This window comes from Tympanuchus pallidicinctus, unplaced genomic scaffold (genome assembly GCF_026119805.1).
Source record: "Tympanuchus pallidicinctus isolate F22 unplaced genomic scaffold, pur_lepc_1.0 scaffold13, whole genome shotgun sequence".
In the NCBI taxonomy this organism is placed as follows: Eukaryota; Metazoa; Chordata; class Aves; order Galliformes; family Phasianidae; genus Tympanuchus; species Tympanuchus pallidicinctus.
In genome coordinates, this window is record NW_026294648.1 from 9790441 (window position 1) to 9817703 (window position 27263).

The window sequence follows — 27263 nt, forward strand, 5'->3', positions numbered from 1 at the left end:
CGCACACAAAGGACGTGAGTCCGGAGCCCGCAGCGCGGCGCCGTGCCCCCCTAGCCCCCGCCCGCCCGCTGCCGACCTGCCCCGTCCCTTCTGCTTCCCTTCCCGGCTCCTCTCCCCGTCCCGTCCCGTTCCTTTTCCTCCCGCCCGGCCCGGCCGGCAGCCCCGCTCACCTGGGCGGATTTCTTGCAGGGTCCGGACTGCAGGAACCTGGCGATCAGGTAATAGAGCTCTGCGCCGGGACAGGAAGGGGGACGGGAGAAGGGGACACGGTTACAAAGCGGGCGGACGGCGGCGGAGCCCCCGCGGCCAGCGCTACCCACCGGCTTCCAGCTGGGTCGGGGCGGCCGCCGTCGCCATCCTCCTCAGGAGGCCCGAGGGGGAGGGGAGGTGGCGGATCGCGCCCCGCGCACTCGGCGCTCCTACAGCGGCCGAACGCCCATGGAGGAGCCCCGCTGCCCGTGCGCGGCGTTCGCCCCGCTGCCGTTCTCCGCCGGCTTCATGGCATCGCCGTTCGCCCCATAGATAGCCCGGCCCGGAGAAGGCGACCGCCGAGCTGGGTGCAGGGAGCGCCGCCGGCCGCGCGAGGGCGGTGCGGAGCGGTTGCGGGCAGCGGGGAAGCGGCGGGGCGGAAGGGCCGGGCGGTGACGCGCGGCGGAGGGCCGGGGCGCGGGGAGGGCGCGCTGAGGCCTGTGGGCCCCGGAGGCCTGCGGGTGTGCGTGTGGAAAGCGCGAGAAAACGGAGCTGTGCCAGCGCCGCCGCGGGGAGAAGGGCAAAGCTGAGCGGTGTTCGTGCGGGTGGGAAGGGACAGGGCGAGGGCCGAGGGCCGCTCTGCTGGAGGGCCTGGCCGAGAGAAAAAGGGCGGGTGAAGTGTTTTACTCGGTTTTATCAGGGTGTAACAAACCGAGGGCGCAGGAAATAAACTTCAGTTGTGCTCGTGGAGTTGTCTTCTCTGTAAAAAGAATCTGTTTAATCCTCCGAAAACACAGGAAGTGCTGGATTTTGGATACCCAGAGGTGTCCTTGAGCACCTCACACTGACTGCCACAAACACAAAGGGGCTCCAGGCAGAATGCTGGGTTTGGGGCACCTGCAGAGCACACTTGTGAAAGCATAAATGAGAAGTCTGCCGTAAACACGAAGGTCCTCAAGACAGCATTCAATTCCAGATGCCCAGGCTGTGCCCTCATGTTAACATAAATGGGAACTGACAGCCATCAGTACGTGACACCTGTCATTGTCAGCACCTCACAGGATTTCGGTGTGGCTGCTCTTGTGTGTTCCCCAGTATACCACAGGGACAAGGCAATGTGGTAGAGAAGGAATTGGGCTGCGGTGGCTTTGCTAGATTGGGTATTTCTCATCATAGAAATAGATGAGAAATAAGATCATAGAAATAAGATCACAGAAGAGCCCAAGTTGGAGGGGATCCACAAGGATCGTTGAGTCCAGCTCCTGCACTCGTCTTAGCTCACAGCCAGTGCTTCGGGAGCTGAATCACAATTATTTCCTCCCAGTGTCCAGGAAATAAAGACATGGATGATGCTGCACCTGTTCTCTTCAAAGAAAATTCTGTGCAATATCGATCTCCATAGACATTCTTGAGGGAAACAAGTAATTTTTCCAGAAGTATCCTGTCCAAGCTTCAGAAATGTATTTCACTTCAGCAATAACTTGCTAAAATATTAAGTGAATTGTCAACATTCCTTAATATACAATTGTGTTTTACTACCATAAATACCTGATGTTTGGTGTTAGAATTTCCTGATTCTTTGCAGGGTAACAATCACTGTCATAACTGAAAAACAAAGGATTAAGACAACTGATCTTCATGCTTTGAATACCAAGAGCTGAATCATAGTAAATTGATGCAGTTGAAACATTAAGGATAAATTCATTTTCACATATATTTATAGTGTATATGCATGACTAGACACTGTGGAGTGCCATTTCGGAGTTCTTCCTGCTGTTACCACAAGGATGCAGCCCAGCCTGCTCTCAGGATGCTTCAGGGTACCGAAACAAGTCAGGTGTGTGACATCCAGCTGCTCTACCTGCCTCGCCTACATCTTAATACAGGTGTGGAAGTTGTTTGTGGCAGGCGCTTGGATTAGCTGGCTGAGCCATGGACTTCATTTTCTTCTTTGTCCTCCAAAGCTCTCAAGCTGCTAACGAGAATTTAAATAGCCAAAATAAATAAATAAAGCATCCCTGCTTACCATCATAGCTCTTAGAATTTTTTATAAGGCCGATTCATAGTTATCACTTAAAGAGATGTAGGGAGCCACCTTCCTAAGCTGTTACCTCAGCTCCGGGGGCTTTCCATTACTAACAAGCCTTTGAAGTTAGTCCTGCTGTTCCTGTGGGAGTTTGGGTGTACAATAGTTCTGGAAACAAATTACCTTCTGGGAAAAGAGCCTTCTGATATTCTGTATCTTTAGAAGTGATATTTCTCTCTCGTCAGAACTGATAATTGCAAGCTCATCTTATTATGTATGCTAGGAATTCAAAGGAAAAACATAGATAAGAGTATTGTAATATGTTTTGAAAGTGCACATCAATCTTTCTGAGCTAAATTTAATTCTGTGTCAGGAGAAAACACAGCACAATAAACATTGTGTAGCACCAGGGCCTCCTGTGTTCTAGTGGTAACAGTTACCTAATATATTCTTGATGGATATGGCGTGTTTCTTTGGGCCCCCCTGGCTGAGGTCTTGCCGAACATTTCTCCTCACAATTTGTCTTTATTTGAGCATGGAGGCAGTAGCATATAAGCTGCACCACCACAAAAAGGCAGGATTATTCTTTCTAGGCCTATCTAGAGCCAGTGGGAATTCCTACAGGAACTGAAATGGGCTCTCAAATTGAAAGCCAAGATAGAAAATGTTCCCGAACGAAGCTCCTCTGTCCCTTGCATGTGTCCTTCCCACACCATTCTCACTGGAAGCCTTGCTGCATGCCTAGATGCTTACACATACAGGTTCTTACAGCTCAAAACTCAGAGGTGCTCCTTAACGCAAAGGCTGTGCCCTCGTTGAAGCCTAGGCTGATTCATGCATCAACAAGAAAGGAGCACATTAATAACTATGCAGCTATTTGTTAGTTATGTGTTGCAGACTGTGGGTGTACAGACCACAACCTGCATCCAGGCTGAACACAAACAGCTCATTAGTCATGCCCGGAGCAGCCATTGGATAGCTTCCCTTGGCCAGGCTCCTTCAGAGCAATTAGGGCTGGGGTTTCCATCTCCACAGTGACCCCCAGCCTTCTTCCTGTACTGCTGATCCTGTGGCTCCACAGCTTCATATTGTTAACATTCTCCCAGTTGCTTTATGATCCCCTAGGGTTGCTCAGAGCACTGTGATCAATAGATCTTCCTGCTTCTTCTGAGCTCTCCCCTTAAGGAGTTGTCTTTCTGGTGAGTAATGCCCATCTTCAGGTGCACCTTTCATTCCCTGGGAGCTCCATGCCACAGCACATTGCAGCCATACACAGATAGATCTGCAGCTCCATGACTCGTCTCTTTCTGGATCCTCTGCATCCAAGAAGCATCGTTCTGGACAGCAATAGTAAATCTTCTAGTGAAAGGCAGATTTGATGCTAGTGCTTATTCACATTTCTCCAAAGCAGAATTCTGTTATATAAATGCCAACAGCAGCAGTGGCACTTAGTGCTGGAGAGGAACATACTGATACAACGGTTTTTGCTGGTGATCAACAGATGCACTCAAAAGCAGAGATGCTTTGAGGAAGAAGCTATGCTGTGAGTTTCTTTCCATGCTTGCTCTTTTTTAAATAATAGTAATAGTAGTAATAATAATAACAACGAAGGAATGCCTTTGAAGCATTTTGAGTGGAAATCTGTAGATAAAACTTTAATCTACACATTGTCCCACAAAATAAAATCAGTCTCATTCTGCTATGGCCAAACTTGTCAAATATTGCAGGTCACTTCCCTCTCCCAGACAGAGTGCAGATCATCACAAAGCATTCGGATCTGAAGAAAGCAGGAAGGGTGGATAATGAGTGCTGAACACGTACGGGGGAAAATCATGACAAATATCATGGTGATAGAGATCTTGTTGAGGTTCCAGATATGGGTTACAGGTGAAGCTAACTCGGGAGATTTTAATTTCCTGCATACGTGTGCATTTTTCATGCTTTCACAGACTCAGTTCTACCTTTCTGCCCTCTTACTGATATTGCTTGGTGCTAGTAAGTACCCTGGTTCCCCAGCATAACATCTCTGTATATGCATCTTACTCTAAGTGAGAACCTGCAGGGGAAAAAATCTCAGAAAAAATGCCTCCTACTTGTGCCATTGTACAGTTAACTTACCAAAAACACTCTTAATATTAAATAAATATGATTAACCTAGTGCACTTAACCCTCTGAAAAGCTTGGTTCTGGCAACTCTCACCTCAAACACCCACTGTTTCTGCCCATTTGATATTGCAAAAACCTCTCAAAAAAGCCCTATTTTGCTTTCCTCACTCCAGAGGTCACCCAGTCCCCACCCTGCACAGAGCAGACCTAAAATATCATGTTTGACCAGGCAAGTCTGAACACCTCCAAGGAAGGAAGATTGCCCAACTTTCTGGGCAACCCAACCCCTTCCAGTCTGACCATCCTTGTGATCCAGAATCATTTCCTTATCTGGACTTCTCATGTTCCAGCTTGTGTCTGCCACCTCTCACTGTAGTGCTGTAGTTGAGAGGACATGCAAGTAGACAGGATTTACCTCGCCTTAATTTCACTGCTACACTAAATTATTTTATCTTTACTCAGCTTGTAACACCAAATGAGTGTCTCTCATTTTATTTATTGTTATACATTCTAGATGAGTCAAATTCTGCTTTCTGTTTTCTAGCTTTAGCATACTGTCAGAACATGCCTGGTAGAGGTTTTCCACAACCAGACAGAGATACAGCACAGCTGCATTGGAACCATGCAGGTGTGCTGGGTTGTACCTGGGCTGTACCTTTCCTCTCCAGTAATTGTATATGGGAATGCATGTATCTGAATCCCTTTGGATGTAGAGTACAAGAGGTTAAGCATTTTTTTACTTTTTTGACTATTTATCATCCATTTTTTTATGTGCTTTCTGCTAATCTTGGGTCTTTCCTTATGCAACCAGGTGAGACACAAGGATACTCATTGTTCCTGAGATGAAATCCAAGTTTTTCTGTAACTGATACAAAAATAAGTGCTATTTAGAAGCAGTTTCAGAACTGGTGCTTTGTACTATACTGCTGAAACCAAATATAGGTATTGAAAAGTCAAGGCTTACTTTAAGATGGTATCAAAATGCGGTAACCTCAAAATGAAATTTTGGTGTTGTAGTTTGTTTAAGTAAATAAGAGGTGCTAAATTATTAACAAAATGGACGAATTTGCTTGCGTGCAGAGGTCCTGTGTGCCGATCAACATCCTCTCTTGACAAAGAGATCTCCTTTTCACAGTTTTTTCTCTTGACGACATCTGTTAAATAACAATCCGGTACCTGCTGGTGGTTATGTAAGGTGTGCTGTAGGATCTTCTTTCTTTTTACGTATCCGATCATCTCACTTCTGCATCCCTCTGCTCTGCCCTCTGGGTGGTGCTCCATAACCGAGAGTTCCGTGTAGCACTATCCCACAGGAAACGCTGTTGGGAAACAGTGCAACACTCTCTTTTGTTTCTAAATTCCATCTTAAAATAGTTCGTCTAAGTTCAGAGATTTGTCCTGTGTGATGGAAATGTGGCGTCTCTTCCTCTGGTGAAGCTGCAAATCCATTTGCTAGCACACAAGGTGCCACCTGTCTGGAACAGGATCAGCTGTTACTCTGCCGACCGATCCATATCTCATATTTCTTATGGCAGCCATTAACTGCAGTTAGCTGCTGCTCTGCTGGGAGGTATGTACATCACCCGTACCACTGCCTAACTTCTATTTGCTTCATTTTCAAACAAATTAATTCTCTCTGAACATTATGTAAACTGTTTTAGATACAAATAAATGCAAAATTTCAAATATGGATGGAATGCATACAAAAACAGGCAACAGCAGCCTGCGTGCCGATGTGCCCATAGCTCTGTAAACAGAAGAACCAGGTGAATAATGCCAGCACACGGTGAAATCTGCCACAGCATCACTGAATCTCAGCACTACCCCTGAAGGTGCCTATAACTCATCAAGTTCTCTAAGCAAGAAAATTACCTACAGCTGCAAGTGACGAGACAGCTTTCCTCACTGGTGGTGTTGCAGTGGCAGTGCCCACATCTGTAGCTCCGGATCGGATGCTGCCTCGCCAGGAGCGTGGGTTGGTGCGAGCCGTCTGCACGCAGCGTTCTGCAGCTGCTGAGCGCGGTGCTCATGCAAATGGCTCCTGCTCTGCTCGCTCCGGGGACGATGTGCACAAAGGGCTCTCCTCAGAAATGCTACCTGACATTTCCCGGCTGAGATCATTCAACAACATTCACGTCTTGCTGAATCCTTTTCTGGACTGTGTTTTGTTTGTTTGCTTGTTTTTTAATTTGCAGGGCCTGATCCTGCATCTTCAGCTTTTCCTGCTGGGGTGCCCATGGCTTTGCAGCCAGTCTGGGCACACAGTGTCTGCCTGCGTGGCTCAGAATTCATCATGTCTGTCCCCGCAGAGCTGGGAATGCAAATGCTGCTGTTACTCCATCCACCAAGTCGCTTACACCCCTCTATCCTTTCTCTTCTACATTGTCGGAATTTTTGCATTTTAATGTGGTTTTAGAAAAGTAATGGGTATTTTTGTGAAGGACCCCACCAAGTTCTAAGAGTTTTTTAAAGTGCTGGTTTTATTTAAATAAAAATATACATTAATTTTCTAAATATATTCATCAATATCCATAACGTGAACATTGTTAATAAGCTGATACTCATTTAGTACAGTCTTATAAAAATAGAAATTAAACATGAATAAGCACACAAGGTGACAAATTAGAAAACTGCCTTGCTGTTTGCCCACAGCAGGAAGAGTTAAGAGTAAGAGTTTCTAACAGATTTCCAAAGCCACTGATAAAGCTGCTGGGCAGAGGCCTGCACCACATCCTCTTTTGTGTGTCCCCTCCAAAAAGCAAAAGCCCAGTCCTACTCACTCAAGGCAGCTCCAAGCCCCACTCTTTTCTGTTGTCCTCTACCTTTTCTCACGCTGCTGTCCCCGTTTTGAGATGGGAGGACTGAAACTGCAGTTTGTCCACTGGCATCACAACACTTGTTTTTATTTGTTTCCCATTCCCTCCTGTTTGCCTTTGACTATCTCTGAGCATCATGTATGGCACTGCAGAACGATCAGCACAATGAAGCCAGCATCTCCTCATTAAATTGTCATAGTTCAGAGCCCAGTTCTATTTATCTGTAGCTTCCATTGGTATTAATTTGTATTATCCTTGTTTAGTTTCATTTTTTGTTCCATTCCTTCAATATCAGGCTTGCTATGGCCAATGAGCTTCAAACTTATCAGGTAGTGAGGCAGTTTATGTCTGAGCCTTCCTCAAGGACTTTTGGTCAGTGCCATCCCATATTGGAATTTGGTTGCCATTAATTTTGTTTATTCAGCTTAAAGACTTCTCTGCTGATCTTCATTGTGAGGAAACTTTTCAATCTCATTCCTCTTAAGAGGACTTTGATTTGGAAACCTCCATCAATTCCTCTGTAGGAAACAGTGACTCTCATAGAATCATAGAAGGTTCGAAAGGACCGCTAAGATCCCCAAGTCCAACCCCATCCCACCATGCCCATAGCCACGTCCCTCAGTTCTGGAACACCTCCGGGGATGGTGACTCCACCACCTTCCTGGACAGTTATTTCATTTAGCTCTTGAACTCTCATCATTTAGTGGATGGATTCACACTTTTATAGCATCCAGCTTCTTGTTAATTTTCTTTTTTTTTTGGAAATACTCTTTTTCTTTTTTTCTTTTCTTTTTTTTAAACATTCTCAGGATTTCAATTTTCAAAATCTCCCACCATTGACTTGTTTTTTTTTTGTTAGTTTGTTTTTTTGCCTCAACTGATCAGAGCTTTAGGAACAGCTTGCTAGTATGTGTGTTTTCTTTCTTATCTCCATTTAAAGATGGCTCACGTTTTTGGAATGTCCCATAAAGCTTTTCTTGATAGAATAAATAATACAATTTAATGTCTGGTGAAGTGTTTTTCAACACCTCCAAATACTTACCCTTTTGTCTCTTTCTTTTATGCTAATAAAAAAAACTTTTCTGTAGAGTTTATGAGCTCTATGTGGCTGAAAACTCTCCTGGTATGTGATGAGAAATAGCATGGAAGACTGAAAGACGTGGGGTGAGGCTGTGAAAGGCAAGTGAGAGCCTTACAGACAGACTTCCAGCCATCCATACTTATTTTCATGAGGCATTACATCCTTACTGCTGGGCTGTGAGAAGTGAGGAAGGCAATTGCACAGGCTATATGTGAAAAAATAAAAGCATCTTTTTGTTCTGCACATTCTTGGGCAGTTTGCTGAACTACAGGAGCCCTGCCATGTTCCTGCTGAGGTCTCCTGCTCTCTCTGCGATGTCTGTGGACACCCTTCTGTCTTCTCTGTCAGTGAGGTAGATCTCAGCCTCTTAATATTTTTTTCTTCCTTTGTTCTTTTCTCCTCATTGGATGACCTGGTTCCCTACAGACAGCATCTTTCTAATCCTGACCTCTTCCAAACCCCTTCTTCTCATCTTAGCTTTGTTGCTGCTGCATGCCAGCTGCCCCAGACACTCTGACCCTTACACTGGCACTTTTTGTCTCTGCTGCAACCTTCTGAGATGCTCCCAGGATGGCTCAGCACCACCTCATCTTGCAGCAGCTTCACCCAGTTCTTGCTAGGAGCAAATTGCTCGTGGCACAGCCATGAAGTTTTGGGAGCCCAAAGGCACGTCTCACGTGGTACCCTTCAGAAGGAGCCATGAGCTGTCCCCACAGCCCAAATCCAGCTCAGAATGTTGGCAGAGGGAGGAAGCCTTCTGCTCATGGTTAGATATTCATTTGGGCAATTTGCAGGCAGACTCTGAACTCCCTTCCCCATATCCCTGCTGCAGCCCCGGGATCCGACCACATCTGGGCTGACGGTTTGCTGGGTTTGACAATGTGAGCGCAGTAAATAGGCTGCTCAGCACTGCCAGCCATTTCCCTCCAATGGCTGCAAAATAAATGGTGGGATGTATTCCAGTGCAGTGCTGCAACCACCCAAAATACCACTATAAAATTCACAGGCACAAAATAGAGTGAGTGCATTAAGCAAGGCTTAGGGGGATTATCGAATTAAATCGGTGCCCTCTCCACCCTTCCCCCAGTCAAAGATATTAGGAATCGAAATACAAAAAAGGGTGTTAATGCAGCACAATGGGCTCCACTAAAACCTATAAAAGCAGAGAAACTCATTGTCGAGGCCGTTGCTTTCTTCCAGGCTCCTATTGTGTTTGGGCACAACGATTCTGCCGGGAATGGGAGGGCTGTGCGTGGGTAATCCTGGGAGCCACCACAGCCCTAAGCTGCACCGGTGGCATTCCCCCACAGAAAGGAAACGTCACAGGGCTGTGTGCCCCCAGCACTGCTGTCTGCTGCTCTGCCTGCATCATCCCTGCAGCCACACAGCCCTGCGGTTGTCATCTGCTGCCTGCATCGCAGCAAGGCTTGCAGCACCCACGGGTCTGCTGCGTGCACGCAGCCTCTGTTTGTTAATCCAAACGGGGCTTATTCAGAATTAAAAAACGAAAGCAAGCAAACAAAGCGAGCAAAAAAAGCCTTTAAACGTGATCTACGTGAACAGCTTATGGTGGTGCAGCAGAACAGCCGCCCAGCACGCAGCCATAGCTATGCTATGGCATCACGGGGAGGGTTTTAGGTTAATGTGTGGCCCTCTGTGCCTGCTTTAATTTAGAGAAGTACAGAAAAAAATAATTTTGAATTTAACATTAAATATTTTAATAACTTAATGATACGAATCATAGACTCACCAAGGTTGGAAAAGACCTCCAAGATCATTGGGTCCAACTGTCCACTGACCACCAGTGTTTTCCCACTAAATCATATCCCTCAGTACAACATCTAAACGGTTCTCGAACACCTCCAGGGATGGTGACTCCATCCCAACCCTGGGCAGCCCATTCCAGTGCCTCACCACTCCTTTGGTGAATACATTTTTCCTATTTTCCAACCTGAACCTCCCCTAGTGTAACTTAAGGCAGGTACCTATCATGCTGTCACTGCTACTGGGGAGAAGGGGCCAACCCCCACCCTCCACAACCTCCTTTCAGGCAGCTGTAGAGATCAGTAAGGTCTCCCCTGAGCCTCCTCTTTCCAGACAGAACAATCTCAGTTCCTTTAGCCGTTCCCCATAAGACCTGTGCTCCAGACCCTTCACATTTCCACTGCCCTTCTCTGGACACGCTCCAGCACTTTGATGTCTTTCTTGTAGCGAGGGCCCCAAAATTGAGCACAGCACTCAAAGTACCACTCAGCAGTGCTGAGTACAGAGGGATGATCGATTCCCTGCTCCTGCTGGCTGCACCATTTCTGATACAATCCAGGATGCCATTGGCTTTCTTGGCCACTTGGCACACTGCTGGCTGATGTTCAGCTGAGCTCTGACCAGCCCCTCCAGGTCCATTTCTCCCACACAGCCTTCCAGTTGCTCGGCCTAACTGCGGGACCTGGCACTTGGTTGTGTTGAAGCTCATCCCATCGGCGTCAGCCCAGCAATCCCGTCTGTCCAGATCAAATGATTTAGACATGACGAGGTTAAATATTTAATACACAAATACTTAAAATCAAATTTCAATCCCTAGTACATGTACAGAATACCTATCACCCAAATGTCCACAGAACCATTCCCTTACCAGGGAATCCCTTTTCTTTGTGCCTTTCTTAATGCTATTACAGACCCCCGTAATGCATGTCCAGCAGTATTTAAAGCAGAGTAATAAAATAAATTCATTGGGCCTGGGATCTGCAGAGCAAGGAAATGAAGACACCTGTGTGGCAGCAAATGGGATTTTCGGGACTCTGTGCTCTCTGGGGCACACACAGGTTTCGTTGCTGCATGTGCCCGGTTGCTGCATGTTGCTCCAGTGCCCGGAGGGAGAGCTGCGGGCTCAGCCAGAAAAGCACTGTTAATAAGTGCTAATGAGTAAAGCCACCGGGGTTCCTTTGACCTTACTGCAAAGCTGCACTGCGAGGTGTGGGGTGGAAGGATGAGAAGAGAGGAGCATCTCTGGGTGGGAGCCCTGCGCTCCCCCAGGACCCCCTCTGCCTGCATGCTGCGGCGCAGCTCAGTGCGGCTCTGTGCTGGGCTCGGGGTGCTGCCTGCGTGTGACAGCATGGCCTGGGAGAAAACCAAAGCTGCGGCTTTCCAAACACGAGTAATATTGCTATGGCAACAAAGGAACTCACCTGAAAATGAAATGTGTGCTGGAAAGCAGCCCTATGTATTTAGGGAGCAGAAAAAGACAGATCCTGGTTTATTTTTTTTAGCTTTCCTGAACTCTTGACCTATTACAAAAATCAATTTCTATCCGAGATAAAACATAAACTGAACATGACCCAACCTCTACCGCTGAAAGAAGCCCCGTTCTTTTAAACAGCAGCTCTGAGGTCACCACCTGGATCACCCCACGTCCCCCACGCCTTCTCCACGTTGATGAGGCTGCCAAAACCCAGCAGCATTCCCATCTCTCAGGCAGCCACTCATTAAGGTTGGGACCACCAAGACGGACCGCCAGCCCACCATGCTGTGTCAGTGCCACACCTCCGTGCTCCTTGGCATATCCAGATTACCACCAAGGACACGCTCAGCAGTGAGGACCCATCTTTTCCTGGATACAGTTAAAATGTCTCAAAATCCACTTGTGAAACTCCTGTGGTAACAAGGCTCAGCCCATCCGTGCTGCTCACTTGATGGGGAAACGCAGTGGTCTGTCACACTCACCTATAATAATGGATTTTTATCTGTAGTTATGGGTTTTTCTCACTCTTAATTGCAGTGAGTGAAGAACTGAGATATTTTCCATAGCACCTTGTGTGCACATTACCCTATGAATTATAAATCTTTCTTTTGAGCCTAGCAGCCGTTCCAACAGCAACTCAAGGTACCACTTCAGCCTCTTCTCTTGAGTGCTGGAGGGATTCCTCTGCTTGCACCGGTGCTGAGCCACCAGGACTTCCCAGCAGCAATGGGGCAGGATGGGGCACCCTGCTGTCCCCACATCCCAGCACCAAACATGGCCCTGAGCGGGGGCTGCCTTCCCCCAGCTTTTTGGAAGGGAACAAAAAAAAAAAGAAAAAAAGAATGGTTAAAGCTGCTGCGTGCTGCCCTTTTCCTTTCCACTTTGGAAGCCTTTTTAACGTGCAGTTTTCCAGCAATTTGAACGAAAATTGCCCTGAAAGAATGAAACAAAAAAAATCTGCCTTATTTTTTCCAGCAAACCCCCCTGTGCCACACAAGCAGCTGCAGAGAATTTCTCTTCCAAACAGATGATGTAATGGGCTTTGTCAGCCAACGCTGTAATGAATAAAAACCTAGACCCTGAAATCATCCGAGCTTTTGATGAAGCCCATTAAGGTTTGTGGTGCGGGCAATCCCCAAAAGGATGGAGCAGTGGGTTTTGTCATGCAGATGGCAGAGGGAGAGCAGTGGCACCGGGGCTGTGCTGTGGGGGCACCGGGCAGCACGGAGGGAACGGGCAGAAAGTAGAGCTTTTGTTTCCCTTAAAATAAATGGGCTGAAGGAAGATGCTGATGGGAGATGTTGAGAGGGGGCATGGCTTTGCAGGGCAGGAGCACAGCTTCTGCCCCTACTGCTGCCTGCTGATGCCAGAGTCCAAGGAATTAATTTTTCTTAAAAAAAAACCCTCAAGTTATGAGAAGTGAACCATATAAAAGGTGTTAGGTTTCAATCAGGAAAGGCAGCAGAGTCGCGCTGGCATGCTTGGAGCAGAAATAGATGGGGATGGAGCCCTCCCTCTGGTCAGCCTGCAGAGGGACCTCCACTGACTGCCATGGGCCTCACCTTCCATATTTGCTTGGATTTCTGCTGTTTCTTTCCCTTTGGGCTCATGCATTTCAGCAAGATGCACAAAGTGAAGCAGGGCACCTACTTGCTCCCCTCACAACAGCATTGGCACTGCCACTGTCCCTGTCCCTTGGGCAGAAGGACACCTGCATGCGAGTTCTGCTCCATCCTTCTGGGCTCCCGTGCTGCCCAAAATGCAACCCAGGGTCACTGATGGTGAGGAGAGACGAGCCCCAAGGCTCCGTGCTGGAGGCTGGAGCCAGGCTGAGCAGTGCTGGAACATGGCTGGGATGCGTCCCTTAACTCTGTGGAGCAGCCACCGCGGTGTCGTGGCACCAAATGCACAGCAGGACCGGGCAGCAGGGACCTGGGGACAACTCAGGGCCCCCAGCACTCCGTGCCCCCGGATTTGGGGATCCATTTGGGCAATGAGCTCCTCAGCTTAATTACGCGCTGCGGGAAATGTGGCCGATCTGCATCTGCCACTCGGTAATTCCGTGGGGCACCGCTTTGTCTGCTTTGTCTTCCAACACAAGAGCCACCGACCCCTATTCACTTCCCGTGCCACCGCATCACTCTCTCCACCTCCCTCCTCCTTGTTCCCCTCTCTGTAAATTCTTTGCAAGACAAAAAGGGCAATTTATTTAATTGTTGCTGATACAATGTGCTAAAACTCTCAACAGTTAATTACACTTGTTAATTATTTTAATTACTCCCAGGGTAACGGTCCAGGTATAGAAGAGGACCCCACCGGGCTGCATGGGCACAGAGCAGAGCAGTCTGTTATCTCTTATCCTGAGATGCTGCATCTCTGTAGCGCACAGCACAACCGCCCTCTGACAACATGGGTGGTGAAATAGGAGCAGGGAACGCTTGGCCTAGATTTGCAAATTTCTGTTTGCAGCGTAGAAAGATTTATAGGAGGAGGCCTGAGGGGAAGGCAGCTCTCGCAGGGCTTCCCTCAGACTGTGAGTCCAGCCCTCCTCGGTGCTCCTGGTGCAAAACGGAGCAGGGTCCTGACCTGCAAAGGACAAGCGATCAGCTCCAGCACACATCAACCCTGGCTGGAAGCTGTGGCTGTGTCCCAGCTGGAGCGCACCCACCTCCACTGCAGCAGCACGTGGATCCAAGCAGCTCCCTTGTGGTTGTGGAGCTGCATCCAGTGGGATCCCCGCAGTGAGGGTGAAGGCAGAGAGCTGCTGCCATCAGAGCCTTCCCTCCCTGCTGCTGCTTTCATCTTCCCGAGGGAAAAGCAAACAGAGGGGAACCAGAAATCTTTGTGGCTACGAAGTCTCACATCTGGTTTTAGCTCCAAGAAACGTACTCCCACTCCCTCCTTGAACTGTTAATGTTAAACTAATAAAACCCCGGTGATTTTTCTGGATTTCAGTGCTTGGATCGCATACAAGCAGCTTTCACAGTGAATTCCAGGATTGCTCTCACCTCCATCCCTAAGGAAAGCAATGCACCCCTCTTGGCAGGGAAGAAGATGCTGCCAAATGGCAGAACTCCATGGCTCCTGCACTGCAGGACGAGCAGCAGCCCAGGGCTGCGGGGTGGGCAGTGCCTGGCCGTGTGCAGGGCGCACTCTGCTCCCCCCAGCTCCGAGTCCTCACCCTGGCAGCGACCCCTGGAGCAGCACAGTCCTTGAGTCCAGTGAGACAAACCTGGTTTAAATCTGGCCCTCCCATTCTATTTGTAGGCTTCAATACCGCATTTTTATCTGCACTGTTCCCCCCCTCCCCCTCCCCGTGCCCTTTTTTTAAGAACGTCTGGAAATGTTTAAGATGTGTCCAACTATATTAAAATGCCTTTGAGAGCTTTGCGATGTCAATTTGATTTCCGCTCTTTTAGAGGCAGCGCTTTCCAATTTGTGATGTTGTTCATTTCATATCACATAAGCACCTACTTCATTTCACTTCTTCCAGGTGTCACCTCTCGGTGACAATCTTGGGCTCACTGTAACACACGGGGCCAACACTTGAGTGTTCCCATGTGACACGTTGTGAGCATCTCCCTCCCGAGCCAGGCAGTGCTTTGTTTCCCAGGACCCTCTGCTGTTTGCATGGACAGCAATGACTTCTGATCCCTTCCTCCATGCTCTGTAGTGACCGCCTCCCCTCTCCGGGCTCTGGGACGCTCTCTGGCCAGCAGCCACGCTGACATTGTACTCTCAGAAGGAGAGAGGCTCCTCGAAAGCCGCGGACGCAGCCCGAGGGGTGTTCTTGGCTCACTGGAAGCCATCCAGCAGGATCAGGTTTCAGAGCAGAGCTCCTGCGCCAGCTGCATGGAGGAGGAACATCACCATTGGGACAACTGGAAAGAAAAGCCATCCGTTTCTATTCAGGGGATCCAATTTTCTTTCTGCTTCATCAGATTAACACCAGTGTAACTCCATTAACTACCAGGGAGTTGCTCTTGATCTGAAAATCAGACACATCAGATTTTCTGGCTTTTGCATGCGGTTACTTCACTCAAAGGAGCAAAGATGGACATAGGATGTATCTACAAAAGCCTTTCTTGTATGTGGTCTGGGGGTAGTTGTTATTCTCCCCTCCTCATTTAAAAGAAGAGATTTCACTCCCTGCTCCTGTTTTTTTCCAAGCAGAAGGATTTCCACGTTCTGTTTGTGCCTCTTTCCTCGTGTTCCTCCCTCTGTGCTGCCCCAACACACCGCTCACGATGGACCCAAGGGAGAAGTTCCAAGGTGCCTCCTCTTCCTTCAAACCCTACTTTCCAGGTGCCCAGCAGTTTCTCTAAGCCTTTCATTGCTCTCACAGAGCACTTTCCCACGTTCTGCTGCGGCTCCTGTAGAACAAGCATTACATTGAGGAATGCGAGGTCTCAGCCCTTTATCCTACATTTGATACACATGCTGAAGTAAGCTCAGCCCCACGCTGCATTAGGAGACTGCATCCTAAATTTCATCACAGGGCATTTGTGCACCGAGTGAAGAGCCTTGCTTTGTCCAATGATTGCTACTAAACGAAACCATTATGGAGAACCTCCCTAGCAGTAGGATGGGTCCAAAGCGTGCACACAATCCCTCCAGTTGGTCCACAATGGGTTCGTTGTTCCCTGCCATCTTGCTGGGTGGAAGCACGCTGTGTTTCTGTGCTGACGGTGCAATGTGACCCAGCACTGCTTCACTGCACCCAGAGCACTGCACTGTGTTCCAGCAGCCCTGGCCCTGGCCAAACACCCAACTCTGCAATTCCTTGTAGAGCTCCTGCTTACTGGTGCCTGCGGTCCGCTCGTTAAACTGGGTGTAACATTCATCAAACTACCTCCACGTACAGAGTCTGGAACTCATGATGAGCAGCAGCATCGCCACCGTTCACCAGGTCTCAGTGCAAAATGCAAGCCGACAGTTCTACATGTGCCTTGCTCAAAACATGCATCTTACCTCACATGAAGTCTCCTCCCTTTGCTGAGAGCATCACTGTGCCACTACAGAACCATTGCTGTCTTAAGACTCAGGAAGCTGTTTGCCACATCACACCTTGTCGAGTCTGGAGTTGTTATCTTCAGTAATGATAATCAAACGCCCAAATGGATTTTGCCTGTGTAGCCATTCTAAGAACCTTTCCTAGTCAGAACTAGAATAGGAAACACGTTTCTTACGCCCGAGAGCTCTGGCAGTGGAGAGCCAAGGAGCTTGGTGAAGGGTTTCTCCATGCCTTCCAGCTGAGCCTGGAATCAGGAACACCCAAACTGACTGCTTGTGAAAGGTTTCAGTTTCCCACTGAAACCTCCACTTTTTGGTCAGCCATAAACTGGAGTTGCCTTTGCTGCAGTGTCAAGATGTCAAGAGCACCAGATGAGGAGGGCTTGGCAGAAGGCAGAAATCTATTTCATTGTGCAACTCACTCAAATATCCCATTGCTCTGAAAAGCTGTGAACTTGAGCAACGAGGTTTGTATGAAAAGTTCTTAAGCAATTTTCTGAGTTTATTTGTAACAGGAATCTGGTTGTAACAATAGTTATAGAATTAAGAAAACTCTCGCCCTGGCACTGAAAGGGGAACTAAACAAAACCAAACTCTCAATTGTATGTCTCTGTGTAACAGCTTCTGAATTAGAATGGAGAAATGTGACCTAACATACAGAATGACCTCAATTAGTGGGTGATGGGCTGATTACACTTTGGCACATGGATGAGCCTTTTGCTAGGAAGAAAATACCAACCATACTCATACTGTTGGCTACTATTTAAATAACCATGCCCGAAACACTATGGGAGAATGAAACTGGGAAGAGAGGGGTGTCACTGAGATTTGCACAAAGAGCTCACCTTCCTATTTACACCAGATGTGCTGTGTTACGCCCCTGCACAGCAACCACTGGAAGCTGGGAGGAGACACTGCAGCTATAATATGCTTTATTCCAAAATGCATTTTATCCTTAAAGCTGTGCAGGCCCACTGCTATTTCTCACCAACTTCAAGCAGCATTTGGTCAGACCCTAAAAACTATTGCATCTTGTCTCTGAAACAAACTGCCGTGCTTATTAGCAATCCTTCATTGCCCAAAAGCAAGCTAAATTCAGTAATTTTCATGGGTAAAAGTGTGGGGATGACATTTGAATTGTCACTGGATCCCTTCAACCTAAAATACGCAGAATCTCCTGGTATCACTAAATCACCATGAGATTTCACACAGCGACAGATGCAGCCTATAGAAAATCCTAGGAGGGAAAAATACCCCCTGAACTTGTGTAACAGCCCTGCGAGGAAGTTGTAGCTCACATGTGCTGGCTGCTTTAACAGAGCACATCTATGGAATGAAAGGTGTCACAGCAGAAATAAAAATCATCTGTGCTTTAGGCCTTGGAGGTTAAAATCACCACTAAACATCATTGAGTAGCCAGCACCCCGGGGTGCTGCTCAGGGAACAGCCATTTCATACAGGGCACTGCACTGAGACACCGAGTTGGGCTGTGGATAGGAGATGAACTGTGCAGCCTCCTGGAATTTCACATTTCTGAGCTGCAAAACAATCTTACACACACAAAAAACATACTTTCTGCATTGCAGACATTTTTCTTCCTATCAAATACATGATAAATTTGGTCATCAATGTGAAGAGACCATAAAGAAGGTGGCTTAGAGAGGAAAATGTGAAGTGTCCTTGAAAAAAATTGTATAGCATAGCTGTAGCAACAGAAATAAGACTAGGTAAAACACATTAAACCCCTATGTATACTGCCTAGTCTAGCAGTAATTCCCAGAACAGGCTTGCATTCATGGAAACCATTTTCTGTATATACACACATGATCATGCTAAGCAGGAAAGGGGAAGCTAAGCAGGAAAACGCTCCGTAAGTAGGATATATTAGAAGAAGCTATAAGTAAAAGGTAGGTAAGCACGCACTTTATCTGGTACTATGGCCATTCCAGCATAACAGAAAACCATTTTACACTACCAGACGTTTGCTATCTCCAAGCTCACCTGCTATTTCTAAGGAAGACCCCTCTTCTAAACCGTTATCAATTACCAGGCACTGAAACATAAAGGAGACAACACCCACCAGAGCTCCTAACACCAGCAGCCCTCAAGGCACGCTGGGCAACACCAATATCTCAGCTTCTCTCGAGGAAGCGAGGCTGAGAACGCGAGCTTCCATGTGGGGATGCTGGGCGGCGCCTTTCCTCTGGACCATCTGTTCCCATCCTGACTGCATGGGGTCGGTTTTGTTGACACAACGGCGGGAGCCAGGGGCCCAAGCAGCGGCCGTGCTGTGGATGCCAGGGCCCAGCTGCACAGGTCCGCCAGCACAGCTCCAGCAGCGCGTGTGCAGCACAAGCAACGAACCACAGTCAGTTTTTGAGGAGTCTTTTTTATTAAGATAAATCCAGCAAAATTCCTAACAGTGGGTACATACAACCGACCTGCCCTTTCAAAAGAAACGCTTGTATTTCATTTAAAAACATGATTACACTTTTTTTTCATTATTTATTTATTTTTCAAAACCGACAAAATAAAATTACATTTGGGAAAACAACAGATTTCCAGCTCTTAGGTATTTTTTTTTTTTTTTCATGAAAATAGCTCACCTTCTTTATAAAAGCAACCCACAGAACCACTGGAATGTTTAACACAGTTATTTGTTTTGAGACCTCCCCACTTTAAGAAACCATACAACACGTACAAGGGTAAAATTAAAATCTGAACTCTGTAAGCATGACTTACACAAAAAGGGACACACTGACAGAAGTCAAAAGCTACCACCACTTATTCTTTCCATGTACCATACAAACTATTACAATCACAAAATTTAAAAACAATGATTTTTTTTTGTTGTTTTGTTTTGTTTGTTAGGGATTTAATTCCCAAGTAACCGAGATGAAGATGTTCCATAATTAAATTCATGCTAAAAAAACCTGCATTTATAAAATAGTTGATAAAAATATTCCTCTCTGTTAACAATACAGCATGGAGGTACGGATACCAAATGATGGAGATATAGGGCAGGGTTAACATTACTCGGACTTGGCTTCCTTATCATCAGATGCTTCAGCAGCTGGTGCCTATAAAAGTGTTTGGGAAGAATAGAAATATTATTTGTAATGCTAATCGGATCCCATTCTAACAAGCATCAAAGAGAGACTACTTTGTTAGCACGCACATGGACAACATTTTGTGTAGATAAACAGGAAAGCACAGCTACTACCAATAATATCAACACAACAACGCGTTGGCTGATAATTCTAAAAACTAAACCATGGAGGAGGAGTATCATTTGATGACTGATTAATATCAGAATGGTAAGAGAATCCAGAGACAGAATTTGAAACGTGTTTTAGATAAGGATCACTCAAGTGCTGGGGGAAGTTCACGTCCTCATCTCCGTCCAGTCATAGGAAGTGTAAGAATTACACACAAATACTGTGTTGTACGAACTTCAGGGAGGCAGATCTCACCTGTTTTCTATAAAACGTCTGCTATTAGTTTCTAAGTCAACACATCAAAATTGCCAAGCTCCTATCAGCGGTCCTTGGAAGGACGATGGTGCCATATTAATTTTTAGCAGAGAAGCTTGAGAATTGTTTTTTAGAATGAACAAATGAATGACCCATTAACTCTGTAGCGATACTCAGCACACGAAGAGAGAGCACTGTAAATCAACAGCACTGGAGTACACAACAGGCTAGGCTACAGCTGCAGGGATAAAAGGAGCCTGTAGCAAATGTTGCACTTCTATCAGCAACAGGAGTGCTAGGAAAAGGCCATCAGGAGCGGACTGAAGCTTGTAGCCAGTCCTAGCAAACGGCAGCTCTTGTGTAAGTAGCTGATACGGTAAGAACCTGCAAGGAAGAGGCTTGCAAATCAAGAGACAAGACCAAGAACCTATAAGAAAGAGGCTTTCAGATCAAGAGACAAGACCAAGTTTGTTTTGAAGAACTCTTGTTGAACTGTTCTGATGCGAAGAATTGTTTTAAAGAATTGTGTAAAACTTAAAACCAGATTTCTGGCACAGTACCAACCCGTGCTGAGCAGAATAGGCAATCCAGCAGTCCAGAGAGGATATGCAAAGTCAGCTCAGGGTTGGACAGCAATCTTTCTGAGCTCTATTGTTCCCCAGATATTCTGCATTGCTCTTGTGCCAACACAGAGAGGGACACTACAATAGCACAGACCACCTGTGGAAGGGCTCTACCACATAGCAGGAAAGAGTTTGAGGAGAATGCTATTCTTTCAGGCTCTCCCTGGGAGTCGCCCTGCGCAGACACTGCAGCTGGTGTGTCTTAACAGGACAGCAGTGAACGCAGCACCTTCCGACAGGAGGCCCCAATCATTAGTTCCAGCAGATGCATTACCAATACATCTGTGTTTATTCCCATGTTTACTGTAGCTAAGGTACCTCATTAGTTTTGGTATCTCCATTTTCAGAGTGGTTTTCTTCTTTTGCATCCTCTTGTTTAGTTTCATCTTTGCCTTTGGCTCCTTTCTTCCCTTTTGTTGCTGCCTTTTTGTCTTCCTTTTTATCGTTTGCTGCCTTTTCTTTCTGTTAAGAAAAGAAACTGTGATATGGCAAATGCTGACTTCCAACTCATACGCCTTCATTCGCACATTCACAACTCTGAACCTGTCCACACAACCTGCTTCTGCACACAGAACTTCCTAGTGACAAAGATGAGATGAAGGTTTCTATGGAGAAGTGTTCTCCTTCTATTCTGCCCCAAACTTGCTACTGAGAAGTGCATAATATAAAAGCAGTCACAGCTGGGGTTAAAAGAATTCCTATTTTAAATAGGCATTCAATTAAATTAGCTAAAAAATGCTGGAGTTGAACTGGCCTGTATTTCTGCTGTGCTGCTGAAAGGCATACCAAAGAACAAAAAGAACATGTGCAACTAGTGGAAATACCAGAATCCTTCAGATGTGCTATTGAGGCCTATTTAGAAATTCTAACAAAGCTGTAGTCAAAGGACTTTCCCCCTTGTCTGCCCGAAATATTCCTTACTATAATAAACCATTTGTGTGATGCACAAGCTGGGGGCCCAACAGCATCACTTCAATAACAACGCAAACTTTGCAGTTATTATTTAACCACACTTTCTTGTATGGCTGATCAGACTAAATCAAAACAAAGTTCAATGCCACAACTTCTGTAGTAACAGTTTTCTATATAGTAAGGTCAAACTCTGACCCTAACCCAGAAACAAGCATGGTTTCTTACCAGTTTCACTTGCAAGGATCTGCCCCTTGCTGCCAATAAAGAACCAGCAAACCAGAAACCATCAGAGAATCTAAGCAGATCATGACTGATAAACATGGTTCCAACAAAAGAACGATAAATACCTCCAAAACCACTACCCTAAGGTAAATGAAGCTAAGCACATAAATCGCAAATACACACATTTACCTAGTCAGAAAATGGAGTTGTCCCAGTGTCTAAAACTTCTAGAAAGTCTATATGCTTATTTCAACTCCTAGCTTATTAGTTCACAAAATTAATTCACATCAAAAATGAGTTGTTTGCTAATGTCAAACACAGACACAAAATGGTAAGAGCAAAGCCACCTGATTATTCAGTAATGCTGATGATAAAAAACTCACCCAAATTAAAACCAAGTCCTGCAATAGTGCGGAAAGCTCAGACAGGAGGTTGGTGGCACCAATCAGGAGTGAGGCTTTTTCCTCTCTATCCTCCCACTCCCCAGCCTGACCTTCCTGAGGGATTTCAGCCCACCTGGAAAACTCCACCTCAGTGGCATTAGAAGTCTCCTTCCCCCAGGCTGTGCCCACTCTCCAGAACCTTCTCCTCCATTCTGGGGACTGACTTATGAAGGATACACAACGGCTCTTTTCCAGAGTGAAGGAAGAGAGTAGTCAAATAGAGCAGGAAAGAGAGCCATCTGCCTCCTCTCGCCCTCTTCCCCCAGTTGAAAGAGCACCACTTACACTTTCAAGAGGCAGAGTGGAAGAAGGAAAAGGCCAAGAAGAATAACCATCAGAGTAACACCAGCACATAACTATTCTGGAAGTGTCTGGCAGTGTTAAGGTTTGGAACTGCAATGCTGCTGCGATACTGGCTTGCTCTCTGTCCCTTGAACAAACTTCTGGAGACCTCTGAAGCACACAGAAGCAGTCTGCTGTGAAGGGCTCTCTAGCAGCACAGGTGTGTTAGTCACTTGCTCTGCAGACTACTGTCTGTTGGCAAAGCCTCTTAAAACAAGACTTGAGAAGAATCCAGAGAAATTACTTTCTGCGACTGGACTCTGAATGGAAAGAAAGTGCCTTGCAGAATACAGCTGTGACTGGGAACCTGGGATCCTGTAGAACTCTTACTACAACCCCTTCTGCGTAGATGCTGGTCCTGTATTAGATAGCTTCAGAGAGCCAAAGCTCAATTGTCCTAGATTCAAACCAACACCTTAACTGCAAGAAGAACAATGCTGCTGCCCTGGGTGTGGGGCAACTCGCAACTTGCCAGCAGAACTCAATAGCAATCAGTCCCTGAGAGGAGATGCACCACACAGCTCGTGCAGCATGGGACTGGAGTAAGCTCTAACAGTCACTTACAGTCCTTAACTTTTAAATGCTTAGCTCTGCAACTCCAAAATTCTGTTAGCACAGCTTCTATGCGTAAATCTTTAGATGTTTCCATCAAAACGAAAAATAAAAAAGCAAGCCTGAAAAAAAGCCACCATCACGCACCGTATGCAATTGCACTGACCTCTGCACGAGTGATCAGCAGAAGCTGACCCCAGCACTTGCAGATCCCAGCTCTCTTTCCGCTGGGGCTACAGGAGCAATGTGGGCTCGAGGGAGCAGCCACTAGAGGGAGGTGCAGCGCAGAATGCTAGCGGCTCACACCGCAGGAATGCCGAGCAGCAGGGCTCCTGGGTTCCCCCGCCGCTCTGGAATGGGATCTAGAAGTTCAGGCCGCACAGCCAAGATGCAGATGTGAAAACCTTGCTCTGGACACCACTGTGATGGGGGATCCCCAGACAGCATGTGGGGTTCTTTCTTGTCCTCTCCTCGTGACGTTTTTTGCTGCTCCACACAGCAGAACTCGAGGCAGAGCAGTTTTTTCATCGTCTGGAAGCCCATGATGCCGGATGTGATTGCAAGGGCTTTTAAATGTATACAAAAAGGCACCTGGTTCTCAAGCCACCATACCCTTCTGTAACTAAAAACCTGTGCTTTGCTCAAAACCACCAAGGAAAATGTATGATGGAAACAGACTAAAAGGAGAATTTTGTTTCTGTTTTCCCAACAGCAAATGCCTAATGCAATCTGAGTATTTACTGATAGCTCTAAAATAAAAGGATTGCAAACCGTGACCTCTGGGAAAGCGTGGCAGAAAGGAAGAATAAATACCTCATGGATCACAGAAACAGCCTCCTTTTATGTTTCAAGTTGTTGCTCCAAAGCACAAAGAAAATGTAAATATTTCTTGTTTAGCTGTATTGTCAGACATGCTGATATTTTTGACATTTCGGAAAATATCCAGCTTAAGGAAATGAGCATGTAGATCTTTATCTCCAGTGATTAAAATCTGATAAGCTGATAAATGAAAGGAGTGCCTCTGAATGAAAACTCAATAAGAAACTGCAATTAAAAGCATGATTTTCAATGCCTTCCCTAACTGAATCTCTGATCTCTATTGAAATCAATAGTTTCCCAACAATACATGGTAAAAAACTACAGAATGGCCTTGCGAGGCAGCAGTAGAGCCTCACTACAACTGACTTAAAATCTGATCAGTTTACCACATTCCTTCAGGAGAATTTGGATTAAATTAATTTGATGTCACAATTTCACATTGTTTTAACCCACAAGATTCAATCTTAAATCTTTAAAGAAAACTATGGAAAAAAAAAATAAGTTGTGAATGTTTTGGGTTGTTTCAGTGCTTTTTTCCCCCTCTATGAGTACCCTGAAAAACAGAAGTGTTAACTTCAGTTCACGATACCTTCAACACTTACCTTAGGTGCTGCCTTTTTGGGCTTTGGCTCCGGTTTAGGCGGAGCAGGTTTCTGTACAAAACACATATAAGAAACAGTCAGATGAGCCCTATACAAGTTTTAGCATTACATTGATAACTTTTGAAAACTACTCCAACAAAAGATATTTTGAGTTGACAGCTTCTTTCTGTAGTAATAAGGAATTAATGTCAGTGATGGGTCAATATCTTTTCTTGTTCAAACTCACATTTCCTCATATACCTTACAGTGGCTACAGCACAGATGCTGACTAGCAGTAGTGAGTGGATCACTACTGTGTCTGAGTGTCACTGTCTACTGTGAAGGCAAGCATCTGTCAAAAATGAGACGTATTAACATCTGCACATAACTCTAGAAGTCAACACACATCTTAGCTTTCACTAAAATTAAGTACTTTCTTTTTTAAATAATAACTGTTATCCACTTGGCATTTCCAGACTGCTTAAAAAAGGGCTGGGCACACTAAGTCTGTAGGAAAGGATACCAAGAGCCTGGGGAAGACTGACTTTGGGCTGAACCCTACCACTCAACAGAGATTTACACCCTCTAGATCTCAGCTCACCCAACACTTGGACACTGAAAATCAATGGGCAAATTACAAGCTTGAAGAAAGCGTGGGCAATTTAAAGAGCTATGGGCAGGTATCTGTAGTGAGGAGACCTACAGACACCAAGTAGTGGTCAATCAATAGTCCTTGAGTCTGGACTTATGTGTCCAGATGTATGTTCACTAATAGATGAATGAAACGACTTGCACAACTCACATGAGATGTGTGAAAGTGAGCCCTGTTACGTGCTGCTGCTCAAAACCCAGACACATAAAGTAGGAATTTTACTCTTAAATATTTTTATACTGTTAACTTGGCCTCTAACAGCAGCAGCAGGAAAAAACAGTCTCTCTGCAACTTTCCCCCAGAACTTAACATCCCATGAGATGGAGTATGAAGAGATCAGAGAGGAATACTCACAGCAGATAGTCTGGCTGACCTTCTCTTTGGCTGCATAAAGAAAGAGGTGTCACTACAGCTCAGCAAGCACAGAGCTGTGCTTTCCCAGCACAGCACAGCACAACACAGCACACACCCTGCACACCCCAGGATTTAGGAACCTCTGGACATAGGGCTGACGGCTCGCTCAGCGCTGCGCCCCTGCACAAGCAGCCCTACTGAGACGCCAGGTAACCACGTCCCCTTACTGCCCCGAGGGCCACGTCTGAGCTGTAAGGGCCTGGAGGCCCGCAGCCCCGGGCCCCGAACGGCCGGTGTGCAGAGCGGCGTCTGGGGGACTCAGAGCGGGCAGGCGGTCCCGCAGCGGGATGCCGAGGGCTCACACCCGTAAGGGGAACCTCGGATTTAACCCACACCGCCACAGAAGTCCTGCGCAGAGCGGAACCGAGGAAGGAAATCCTACCTCCTCCTTCGCCTCGCCTTCAGCTGGAGCCTGCAAGAGAAGCGAGAGGGGCGATGAGAGGCAGGGCGATGAGCGGGGACGCGGCCTCACAGCTGCCCGGCGGACTACAGCTCCCAGCGTGCCCCGCGGCCGCCGAGCCGCTACGTCACCGCGCAGCGGCGTGGCCGCGTTTAAAAAGTTCCCGCCAAATCCGCGGCCACAACAAGGTCGCCGCCGGCCCCGCGCAAGGACAAAGCTCCGCGCGCACCCCGCCGCCCCGTGGCTCCGCGCCGCGTCCCGCCGCGCCGGGATCCCTTCCGAGCACGTGGAGCGGCCGGCAGCGCGCGGCAGCCCGCACCGCCAAGGGGGGCGCGGGGCCCTTGGGAGCCCTTGGGAGGGGCGGGCGGTGAGGGTCCCCCGGGGCCAGGCGGGGGGCTGGGGGGCGGGAGATCCCGGCGGCGTGGGCCGAGAGAAAGTTGTTAATGATGGTGGCGGCTCCTTCCCCGCTTCCCTTCAAGGACGGTTTCAAACTCTGCGCCGCCTAATGGCTCCGATTTACCATTGCACAACCATCTGGTATGACAAGAAGTGGGAGAAAAAAAAAAAAAAAAAAAAAAAAAAAAGGAGAACAAAGGCAAACGGCGGAGAAAGGGACACCGTGAGCGGCTCAGCGCCGCCGGGATACGGCCATACCCGCGCCCAGATGCCGCCGGCGCTGCCCAGGGCTGGCGCGGGGCGGTGGGCGCCCGGCGGAGCGGCGCGGCGCGGCCCAGGCGCGGCGGCACCATGGAGGCGGCGGGAGCAGCATGGAGACGGCCGCGCTGCGCCCGGCGGCGGCCCGAAGTGAACTCGCAGCTCCGCGCCGCGCGGCTCCGGCCCTACGAGAGCGGCCGCGCTGCTGGACGGGCAGCAAAAATGGAAAACGCCGAAACTCTGCGTGCACGCACACACACACACATACACACACACGGCGAATCGGCGCTGTTTGTGCACAAACGGCCGTAATCCTCCCGCCCCCGTTCTGCCCCGCTTACCTTTCTTTTGGGCATAGTTGCACCTTAATAGTTGATTGCAAAATAGAGAGATCGGGAGAGGTGTAAAAAATATAAAGGGAACCGCCGGGAAACTGTTTTCGAGCGTCCTGCGGGATTGCCAAAAAAAAAAAAGAAGAAAAAAAGAAAAAAAAAAAAAAGAGACGTCGACGGGACCAAGAGTTAATTGCAGCAGAAACTGAACAAAAAAAAAATCCCCCCCTCTTTATTGCAAACAGTAAAATACACCAACACGCAACCAAACTGCATGAATGGGGAGCGCGAGATGGGCCCAGCCGCAGAGTGACGGCCGCCGCGGCCAATGGGCGTGCGGGAAACGGCGCGAGGGGCGGGGCGGGGGCGGGGGGC

At 47.3% G+C, this 27263-nt stretch overlaps 2 protein-coding genes and 1 long non-coding RNA gene across 4 annotated transcripts in view; 1 reads left to right on the plus strand and 2 right to left on the minus strand.

The window, feature by feature from the left end:
• The window catches only part of BRWD3 (bromodomain and WD repeat domain containing 3), a 55531-nt gene extending 54958 nt beyond the window's left edge, over window positions 1–573 (minus strand). Inside the window, exons 1-2 of one of the 2 annotated variants that reach the window (XM_052673418.1) lie at window positions 321–573; window positions 171–229 (exon numbers count right to left, since the gene is read on the minus strand). In XM_052673418.1, the coding sequence (XP_052529378.1) occupies window positions 171–229; window positions 321–357 (96 nt within the window). In that variant the 5' untranslated portion in view covers window positions 358–573. The remainder of the gene's footprint in view (window positions 1–170; window positions 230–320) is intronic. The other variant, XM_052673419.1, reaches the window with a different exon arrangement.
• On the plus strand, window positions 25–19059 carry LOC128076108 (uncharacterized). The gene is made up of 2 exons (XR_008204252.1): window positions 25–218; window positions 11595–19059. It is a non-coding gene; the product is annotated as an uncharacterized LOC128076108 (long non-coding RNA).
• Window positions 19060–19439: 380 nt separating this feature from the next.
• On the minus strand, window positions 19440–27004 carry HMGN5 (high mobility group nucleosome binding domain 5). Its single transcript, XM_052673449.1, has 6 exons — window positions 26898–27004; window positions 25885–25914; window positions 25443–25472; window positions 24458–24508; window positions 20884–21027; window positions 19440–19549 (listed from the first exon to the last, which is right to left on the minus strand). The coding sequence occupies exons 1-6, from the start codon at window positions 26910–26912 to the stop codon at window positions 19502–19504; spliced, it is 318 nt and encodes a 105-aa protein (XP_052529409.1). The 5' UTR covers window positions 26913–27004; the 3' UTR covers window positions 19440–19501.
• Between the last annotated feature and the right edge of the window lie 259 nt (window positions 27005–27263).